Genomic DNA, 10,770 nt, shown 5'->3' on the forward strand with positions numbered 1-10,770 from the left:
TCTGCTTCTAGGGGTGCTCTTGCGGAGGATCCAGGGAGGACGTGTGGATGAGGAAAGGCCACGGAGCAGTTTCAGAGGCTTGTCCCTTGTCACCAAGCCAGTCGATGGTGCAGCCAGGGCTACAAGCTGGTTCCTCCAGGTGTTGGTCCTCTGCTGTGTGCACGTGGGCCCGATGACACAAGCAGCTCTCCCCGGGGGACGCGTTTATGCGGAGGGCTGTCCATGACGTCTCATTTCTTCTGAGCCGGTGATCCTCGGATGCCGCAAATGTCGGTGTCTGAGTCACTCTTTACTCCTTCGAGAATGGTGGTGTCGAGAGGCTGGATGAAGCCTGGTCTTGTATGTCAGCCTTTCCTAACTCGGGTGGGGCTAAGAAATCCGCAGATGTGATTCTCTCTCCGGCTGGGTAGAAACTCAGGACACGGATGAATGGGAGCGGGCTGAGTCTAGGAACATAACTACGTGGAAGAAGTCTCACAGCCGAACAAACCAAATAATAACTCAGAGACCTTAGACGGCGGAGGGAGAAATAAACGGATGGGTCAGGATGTACTGGAGTTGCTGCCGGCTAGTTTAATACCTGAGTGGGTGACATTAAATTTTATAGGAAAGTTACGTTCTCCATTGTATCTTTTTATACACTAAAATGTAGCAATGTCTTCTTTGCCTAGGATTACGGGACTACCAGTACAGCGCAAACGATCCACTTGCCCTTAAAAACCTCCAGTCTGATGTTACGGAGAAGAAATCTGACTTCACCAAGGTAACAGATGTCTCTAACTTCTAGAATAGTGAGCACGACGCAGCCAGCTATAAAACGTGATCACTGACCTACTTAGGATGTGTTCGCATTTTATTTTGCTTGGTCCAAAATTGAATTAACGCGGCAGAAAAATCTAACCATCGATGACTCAGACTTGTTACATTAAAGCGTGCAGTGTATATTCAATTATCCTTTCATAATCCTCACCAACAGTTTGTAAATTTGCAGTGTCAGAGGAGACTATAGTGATTGAATCTCAATCTTAAACCAAAATTAATCTGCCGGAAAGAGAGAATAATGCCATATAGCATTTCAAAGGCGGAGATGAGGTAATTTGAAATCTAACAGCTAGGACAGGTGGTTATAACAGCAAAAGGTCTCTATCGGTGGTCTCAAATCGGAAAGAAATTTAAAGGTCATATTTGTAAAATGAATTGTTCCTGATTCTAGAGAACAAAATGCTCTGTGTACAGTGCTCAGAACGGCCAGCGTATCACGTGTCAGTCTCCGTCAAAGGACTCTGAGTCCTTTCCACAACCCTAGGAGGGAGGCGGTGTTGTCATCCCGATTTTGCAGGTGAGGCAACTAAGTCTCTAGTACCTGCAGGAGGTGACGTGCCCCACATCTCACAGCTCCTAAGCTGTCTGCCTCCAGAACTGCTGTTCTTACCCGGCTCTAAAGGGTTGGCATGGAAGAGGCTTATTCCAGTTAACAGAACTTAAAACATGGACTTCCCTGCCTGAAAGAGTTGTCAGAGACGCCACTGTTCACAAGACGTCTGTCGTCTTTCAGAAATGGGTATTCCGCTGCCAACTTTTGTAAGTCCTGAGAACGAGGGGAATTATAAGAATTGCTCTTTCATGAAGGATTAAGGTAGCAAGAGTATCTGTAAAACATACTCTCCCCCTCCCCACAAGTGCTTGTTTTAGGTATTACCCTTTGATTTAGCTCCGCGTTTAATAAAACCCCACAATTCCCTCCGGGCCCCCGAGGCTGAAATCCCACATGATGGAGAAAGCATGCCATTCTGGGTCCTGAGATGTCATCAGTGTTTGGAAACCTTTCCACGTGGAGGCACCAAGCTCACCCCGGAGAGCGGGAGCAGGCACCCCGGGGCGGGGAGGAGCGGGGCGTGGAGAACCTTCTCTGGGAGGAGACAGCAGCTCAGTTAAGAAAGGGTCAGTGCCCAGGGCAGTGGCCATTCCTGTTAAGAAAGATGCCAGCGGAAGGTCTTTCCCACCTGTTTTGCCCTTTGAGCAGGCAAGGTGCAGTCTTTTCCTGTCGATGTTAAAATGAACCAGTTTGGTCATTAATGATCTAGATTTGGGGGAGGTGCGGGGCATGCGTTTGGGTCTCTGTAACACGCACACACATTCACACTTGGTCATTATCTGGGACTCAGTCGAGTCACTCCCAGAAATCACACCTTCCACACAACCGCTTCGGGATGACCGGGATCATCTAGTTGGATCAGATCGGCAGCGTGACTTTCAAATTTCCCTCTCGCTCTGAGCTGGTGCAGCCTGTTCTTGCGTGTGTGCTGTAAGGCTGCCCTTCGAGCCCTCCCTCTGTAACTGCCATAAATCCCGCCTCTCCTCCAGAGCCCACGTGACGTTGGTCCCTGTTCCTTTCAAAATCCATCGAAGCTGTGGAAATGATATGCAGGCATTTCTCCAGCCAAGTGATTATTTAAAAGGAATGAAATAGGAATTGAGTTTTTTGCTTTTAAAAAAAACAATGTTTCAATTTCCCTTATAACAAAAGCGATGGCGACTCCATGTAGACACTTAGGAAAATGCAGAAAATGTGTAAATAAGAAAATATTTCCCTATTTTTTTCATGCATTTTTTTTTTTTACATGTGACTAACATATATCAACTTTTATAGCCCTCTTATCTTACATGACATCTGTCATAGGCACGGTCTCACGCCATTTAAATTCTTCGTGACCTTCATTTGTAACTTCTGCAGAATACGACGCAGTCGTGCCACGTTTTACTCGCCCAGTCCCCTTTCAAAAAAACTTTTTGATTCTTACCGGCTCTTCACCGTTATACATTATACTTTAGCACATCCTGGGTTTTTGGTAAATGCGTGGAAAGGCAGAAGTTTCCGGATGGAGAGGGAGAGAAGCTCCAATTTTCCCATTTGTCTTACGACCGTCTTTTCCTGTTGCTACAGACGAGAGCGAACTCGTGCAATGGAAGAGGTTCCCAGGGCCCCGGCGTCGACCCCGCACAGTGGTGCCGAGGGCAGTAAGCGTGCTCCCAGCTAACGTGCGGGGAACCGGAGGGTGTATCTGGGGGGAGATGGGGCCGAAGGGCCCATCCAGCAAAGACAGCTGTACGCTGCAGAGCGGGCACGAGAAGGAAAGGAATCGTCTCGTGGAGGAAAATATATATTTCGACGCTATAGCTTGGATGAGATGCTCATCCTTTGGAGAAATAAATTGCTATGGGAACAGAAGCCCCTCACTCCGGTGGTTCAGGCCTGATGTCTCTGAGCGACCGCTGCCTCTGTCTGCCCTACTTCAATTGAAGAAATGATGTCCTTCTCAGCAATAGGCCTTAAGGCGTAAATATAACGTTAAAAACAGTCAATAAAACGTATAAAACTGGGGGGGGGGCAGTTACCAGCATTATGAGATCACATCGGAAACGGTTGAAAGAGATCAACATCTGAAACAGCATTTAAAGAAAACGCAGCGGCGCGAGTGTTGAGAGCTGCTGGTCGGAAAATGCGTGATTGACACCGAGGCAAGACGAACATCCGCGATTCATCTGGCTTCTCTCTGACCTTGAACGTTCTCCTTTAAACACCAGACCGTTTTTTCCCTTTCAAACCAGATCTTACATTAGTTAATTTTATTTTAGATAAAAGATATTTTCTTTCAAAGCCGTGTTCAGTTAACCCAGTATAGAGGACACCGAAATAGCCTAATTGGGGAAGACATTTGATGTGAAAGATGCGATTACTTTCTAAGGAAAATTCGCTGTTGTACAAGTCGCAGGCCGACTTGGGAACATGAAACGGCCCCTCTGTTTCATCTCCGGCTTGCTTTCCCAGCCCCAGCAGAAGAATTTGACACAGAGTGATGTATTCCAGTCTGTTACAGGCTGAACTGTGTGCCCCCAACCCCGCTCCCCAGTTTAGATATCAAAGTCCTAACCTCCCAGGACCTCAGAATGTGAGTGTATTTGGAGATGGGGGTCTCGAAAGAGGTGCTGAAGGTTGAATGAGGTCCCTGGCATGGGCCCTGATCCCATAGGGCCGGCGTCTTCATAAGAAGAGATCGGGACGTCGACAAGCACAGAGGAGAAGCACGCGAGGACTCGGGGAGAGACGGCCGTCTACACGGCGAGGGGAGAGGACCGAGAGGGAGCGAACGCTGTCGACACCGCGGTCTCAGACCTCCGGCCTCTAGACTTGCGAGGAAATCAGTTTCTGCTGCTTGAGCCCCCCCAGACCGTGCTGCTTCACTGCGGCAGCCCGAGCCAACCGGGAACTGAGTTCTGAAAGGTCAGACCTTATCTTTCATCATTTAATGGGTCGCGATGAGAAAATAGGATTTGATAAGTAGAACCTCCCAGACAAGACTACGATGTATGTTACCGAGCAAAAAGGCAGTGTTTCCTCTTCAATTTCTGTTTATTGGTTGGGTTTTTTCCAAAGCCGAATCTAAACACCTGAGAAAACAGAAGGATGGACCCTAATAACCCCGTCCTGGTTATCCGATCGCCTTCTGGGTGTCGTCTTCAGTCTGTTAACTCCCCGAGGCCGGAGGCTGGCACCTAGTAGGTGCTGAAGAAATAGTCGTCTGGTGAGCGAATGAACAAATGTTTTGGCCACGACTCCGTTAGGGAACAGAGTTCACTTCCGAAAAGATTCCATTCATTGTACAGTCACAGCAGCAAAATTTCGACGTATTGGGTACGCAGTGGGTTATGTCCATTAAACAATTCAAATCAACTCACGTGCATTCATTATAAATTCCACCGACAGACGGTGTAACTTCGATGGAAAGGCTCCTTCATTCCTCCATAGGTTTGGCTGTATCAGATAGCGCCGATGTCTGCTGAATCATGGAAAAGTCAGACCCTGGAGTTTCATGACATGTTCATATTTTGAGAGGTACATTCACATCCATCATCGTTTTTTATCTCCAAAACTTCCCTGCGAGGTAGAAAAGGAAAACAGATTTTTCTTTGGAACTGGGCTTCCACCGGCATTTACCGCCCAGGTCATTGTCACCCTGACATGCTCAGCAATTTTGAAGCTTCAGCAAGAAGTTCAAATTCATGTCATTCTTTGTCGCTCCTTCCTCCTCTGTTTGTACCTGATGGGATCGATGTCACAGCCGCACTTGCTGGGCCCAGACTAAGAAATGGTGGTCAAGTCTTCAGCGCATCCTTCTAGGCCTCTAAGCTCTCCTGCAGTGACAGTGACACCCACAGCTCCGGTTAGCTGCCGAGTCCCCCACCAGTGCTCGAAGCCCTGGGCTCCTGGCGGTGGGGTCCCGGGGTGGCTCCCTGTCTCCTTCCAGGCGTGGAGCCAGGTTGACACGGTCACAGTCAGCGGCTTTTCTGTCCTTGTTCCAGGCTGAGATGATGTTCACTCACTCCGAGGGACACAGCCCTTGTTTCTGGTGCCCGTCGTTTGTTTGTACCAGGGCCGAGGCTCTCGTGAGATCCTGACCCCAGGAGTCGGGTACCCACTCGGTGTTGGAGACCAGCATGCGAGGAAGCCTAGCGTCTCCATGGGACTCACTCTGCCTTCTTGCTTTACAGCTGTGGGAACAAGGCTGCTCCAGGGTCTGGGGGCCAGTCTGGGAGCCCCGGGCTCAGGACGGACTCCAGGAGGTCCGAGTCCCAGCCCATATCCCTTCCCCTTATCTGAGCAGCAGCATCCTCTGCAGCTGGTTAAACGTGCTAGCCCCAGGCCTTATCTCCACATATCCTGATTTCTCCTAAGTTTAGGGAGGAAGGGGCCCAGAAATCTGCATTTTAAAACCACGCCCTCCAGGCGTTGTTGATGCAGGTGGTCACTGGCCCAAACTTTGGGAAACATCGCTCTGTGGATTAAAACAAGCGCTGCACAGTTTTCAAGATGGGTGTTTGTTTTTCTCTTCAAGGACCAGCATCAAAGGAGTCCCTACTGCGTGTGGTTATGCACTGTGTAGGGTGTACAGGGACAAGGCTAATCAGGACTAAATTTAACTAAAATGTGAGGGATTGCCTACCAAATCAAACGCCCTGGGGTAGGCACCAGGAGCACTTCAGTTTTCTCGTATATAAACCACAGTCGTGAAACGTGCTGTACAGACAGAAGGAAGGGACAGACGAGAAGCATCAGAAGGTATTCTCAACATCGCCTACCCACTGGGATCACTGGAAGCTCTACACCAGCCGTCCCCAACCTTTCTGGCACCAGGCACCTGTGCTCCTGTGAGAATCTAACGCCTGATGCTCTGAGGCGGAGCTGAGGCGGTGATGCCGGCGCTGGGGAGCGGCTGCAGATACAGACGAAGCTTCGCTCACTTGCCCGCCACTTACCTCCTGCTGTGCAGCCTGATTTCCAACAGGCCACGGACGGTACCGGACCACGGCCCCCGGGGGTTGGGGACCCCCTGCTTTAGAAACACATGACTGGGCCTCACCCCACGGGTTCTAATGTGATTGTTTAGGAACGAGGCTGGGCAGTGGGGTTTTACAAGCGCTCGGGTGACTTCCGTGTGTTACCTGGACTGAGGACCACAAACGAGTTTCAGGCAGAGCCTGGCTCATATTGCCATCTGGAAAAGGGTAGCCAGCGACATTTCAATTTTTTAAAAAATGAAGTAAGTTTTAAGGTGACTCTCTAGCCACTTCTTCACCTATGCCTTGGCATCTTTTGAATTCGCAACTTCCCACATATCTGTGACATATGACCACACGTGAGGCGATGGATTTCGCCATGAAAAACAAGACCGAAAGAAGAACCGGGAAAGACAAGCTGCCCATCTTCTACGTCTGCGGTGAAGACGGAGGAGCCTCGGGCGCGAAGGCCGCACGTGGGCTGAGTCCAGCTGCGGGGGGTGGGGGGGGCGTTACCTCAGTTGAGTAAAAATATCATTGGGGAAAGAAAAACGAGTGCTTTGCTGTCATCGAAGGCAGGCCCCTCCCCTCCTTGAGGAGGCCGGCAGCCCCGCGACTCTGTTCCCGTTTCTCAGAGGGTGCTCCCCGGGTCACCCCCTGCAGAATCACGGGGCTGAAGGTCAGAAGGCCGCCGCCCGGGCCCCACCGCAGAACTGCAGAGTCAGACGCGCCGGGGCCGGCGGCGCCCGCCTCCATAGCGCTCCCGGTGATTCCCAGGCACCTTGGAGTCGGAGCTGCTGCCCAGGCGCCGAGCGCCGGTGGCGCCTTCCCTGCAGGCTCCAAGGCCGAGACTGGCGGGCGGTGGGGCTTGAGTAGTGGCCGGTGTTATTTCGAGTCCCGTGCAGTTGCGTGAATAATGGACGTCGAAAAGGGGCTGGGACCCTGCGTGCATCTCCAGAGCTTTCTGGAGGGCGCTCATCATGCACGTGACCGAACGGAACAAGGACGGAAGGGATTCTTCCTCCTGGTCTCCGCCTCGGCGGATGCTCTTTTAAACGTCACAGCTCTTGTTTGGGTCCGTCGGGACGACCACCTGCCGGTGAGGAAGCATGAAACGCCTCGAGCATCGTATGGACAGAGACCCGTTTTAGGCAATGGCGCATTGAAACGCAGCGAAGCCACATCGGTCTTGGTCCTAATCTCCACCCCACTCTGTCCTGATGAATTATTATGGTCGCGTAGCATCCTGGGCAATCATCAACCTCAAGAGTATGATTGCCATAGTTCCTCTCTCTGGGACTTGACCCCATGAGGGCGGATGTGGGGAGCGACTGAATCCGTCTAGACCCGCAGAGGTGGGGGTTCCCATTGGGGAGCTGGAGGCCGCGGCAGTGAGGGGTCCCCCATACATCTGCTGTTTCTATGGAGGAGTGCAGACTCGTCTCCACACAAACCGGTGGCCCCCAGCCCAGCCGTCCCCCAGAACTTTTTCTCTCCTCCACGAGGGGGCAGGGAGCCGGTGTCAGGTGCTGCTGGGTCTGCTGGAGGCGATTATTGAAATGCAATGGTCCCCGCCACACAAACGCTGTTGAATAAATCAGGACTAGACACCTGTCGGAGGAAAACCATCTCCCTGGTCCCAGGGACATTTCCAGGAGATATGATCGGTTCACAAACAGGTCTGGGGGGCCCGCCCTTCGGATGGAAAGCTCAGAGGTGGGGTCAGGAGTGTGGTATAAGCCTGGGACCGGAGAGCTGGGTTCAGTGCCCTGCTGGCTCTCAAAAGAGTTCAGTGCATCACAGCAGACAGCTCGAGTAATTGCGATCTTTTTCCGTTTGCAGGACACTCTGGCATCACAAAACACGAAGATGATTTCATCCATAGTCATCTCCCAGCTGATCGATGAGCACAAGTCTGAAGCAGACGGGGCGGCCTCGCCTGCGCCGAGCACGGTCGCCCAGCCTCACACGTGTCCCACGAGGCCACCTCTGGCTAATCCCGGCGGAGTCTCCGTGAACAGCGCCTTCGCGTTCCTTCCTGGCAGATTAGAAATTCAGACGCCGGCGGAGGCGCGAGGACCTGAGACAGAGCTGCCCCCCAAGGAGAAGCCCTGCAGCGGCCCCCCAAAGGGGTTCGCGTCCATCACCATCACAGCCAGGCGCCTGGGCCCCCCGGCCCGCACCGTGGTATGGGGGGCCGCAAGGGCCTCGCTCTACACCAAGTGCCAGGCCCAGGACACTCTGCTTGAGGAGCCTTCCGCTCTGGCCACTGGCGCCGGCCCTTGTCGCCACGAGGGACCTTTCACCTGCACGGAATTATCCAGAAACAGCTCTGTGATGAGACTGGAGTTCCCAGAGGCCCGCGCACGGCTGTGTGAGGGCCCCGAGTGCTGGGTCACCAAGCTGGACGGCAGAGGGCACAGGTTCGCTCCAGGCGCCGCACAGCCGGGAAAGGGCCGGCTGGTGTTCAGCTCCTGTGTCCATCTCCGAGTGTCCCAGCAGTGTCCGAACTCCATCTACTATCTAGACAGGTCCCTCTCCGTCCCCATCGAGCCACCTCAACTGGCCGGCCCTAAAGTACACAGATCTGTCCTGTCGCTCAACCTGAGTTGCAGTTCACACGGCCTGACAGCAGGTGGAGCAGCTGGCACAGCGATGGGAGGAGGGCCTGGGAGCCGTGACCTGCAGCAGGAGCTCCCGAGGGAAAGCCAGAGCCTCCTGGGCCGGCGCCGGAAGCCGGCTGTGCGGGGACCTTTCTTGAAGCAACACCCATCGTTGGCACAGGTGCATCTGGGGACCGGCACGTGTCCTTGGGGTGGCTCCCCCCTGTTGGAAAATCCAGAATTTGTAGATGTGGGAACTCACCAGGCCACTGTCAGGAACGGGAAGGAGGGCCACGGCGTCCATCCGTCCAGCCTTCACGCCAGCCAGCTGTCCATTCACATTCCTGGCTGGAGTTACGCGGCAGGTGAGTGTCGCACGCGTCCTCGGCAGGGGGCCGTCCGGCCTTGGGTGTCAGTGCCCAGCCGCAGCGGCGAGCGAGCTGCTTCTCCGTAACTGATTCCAGGAGGTGGTTTTCAGTAGAGCCGCTTTACCTGCTCTGCTCCGAAATGGTCACTGATAGCTGAGCATGGATGTCTGGGTGGGGGGACGTCGTCTCAGATGATACTTTCCAGTGATGCTCCCAGAGCACGTGTGACGAGCAGGAGAGCAGAGCCCGTGACCGAGTTTGCCTCTGTGGGCGTCGTTCGGAAAGGGCCCGAGGAGAACAAACGCCGTCTGCCCCGGGGTTTTGTCCCTTCGGTCCCAGCGTCTGCACGTCCGAAAGTGCCCGAGCGCGGCCACTCTTAACCTGTCAATCAGATCGCCGTTACGTATGAGTTGGCCTGAGAACCTAGACCCCGCGGCTCCGTGGAAGATGCATGTGCGTGCGTGTGGGTACGTGTGTGTGTATCTTTAGTAATTACGGGACATTTTCGAAATGGGGCAAACTGGGGACTCTCCATGTCACAAGGCAGAAGTGGCAGTTTTTTGTTTCCTGCGTTGTGTTTTCTGGCCATAATCAGCTGGTGGAGTTGGAGGAGCAAGCCTTAGCCAGAGGCCAGAGTTCGTTCTTTCTCTGCGTAAGCTTCCGATTTTCTGCTTTGCTTTCTGCGAGACACTCTGGGTTATGAATCAGCGACCTTCTCCTTGAGGGAAGTATTTAAAGATAATATCGGCGAAATTGAAAACGCAGCATATGCACGATAATTTTATGGTGCAATTTTTTGTCCATTAAAGCTTTATTAATTAATAAAAATGACCGTAAAATGTTTTAAGGCTCTAATGTGCGTAGAAATTTTAAATGATGTAATTAATTGAACGAGTGCATGTGTACTGAATGCTCAGGGATGTTTAAGGCAATTTGACGTGGCTTTCGGACTGACTAGACAGTAGAACGGCCTGAGCCTCTCGGATGCATTGCAGGAAGCAAAAATGTGAGTGGCCGTCAGTTTTGCACAGATGGACCTCATTTTAGCATTTAAAGAAATCGCCGAAGCCACCCACTCCCTCTTCCTTGCTGATGAAGGTTCCAGAAATATATGACCTCCATTGTTGCAAGCTCCCCGTTGAAACACATTCTTGCCTTTATGCCACGTCGCATGGTGTGAAATAATAATTCGGATTTATGGCACTTTCACCAAAGGATCTTTAAAAATCCCTGGCGCCGGGACTCAGACGTTTGTAGTGGAGGACGGGAACACGAGTGGCAGGGGCCCCCGACTTGCTTCTGGCTCTGGCGCAGAGTGACAAGCCTGCTCCTGTATGTAGCTGGCTTTCTTAGGCGAGGAGGACGAGTTAGTTCAGCCTCGGAAGAAGTCCACATCCGGAAGAGTCACACGTGGAGCATCACAATCACATGGCCTCCTTCCACCATTTGAGGAAAGGCATTCC

The 10,770-nt window shown here is 52.4% G+C and overlaps 1 protein-coding gene across 2 annotated transcripts in view; it reads left to right on the forward strand.

Annotated features, from left to right (window-relative positions):
* Positions 1–10,770, forward strand: part of CUNH10orf90 (chromosome unknown C10orf90 homolog) — a 181,023-nt gene that overhangs the window by 117,446 nt on the left and 52,807 nt on the right. For both annotated transcript variants that reach the window (XM_025047552.1, XM_025047553.1), the window contains exons 3-4: positions 672–763; positions 8,179–9,304. In XM_025047552.1, coding sequence (XP_024903320.1) covers positions 672–763; positions 8,179–9,304 — 1,218 coding nt within the window. The remainder of the gene's footprint in view (positions 1–671; positions 764–8,178; positions 9,305–10,770) is intronic.

This window comes from Pteropus alecto, unplaced genomic scaffold (genome assembly GCF_000325575.1).
Source record: "Pteropus alecto unplaced genomic scaffold, ASM32557v1 scaffold74, whole genome shotgun sequence".
NCBI lineage: Eukaryota > Metazoa > Chordata > Mammalia > Chiroptera > Pteropodidae > Pteropus > Pteropus alecto.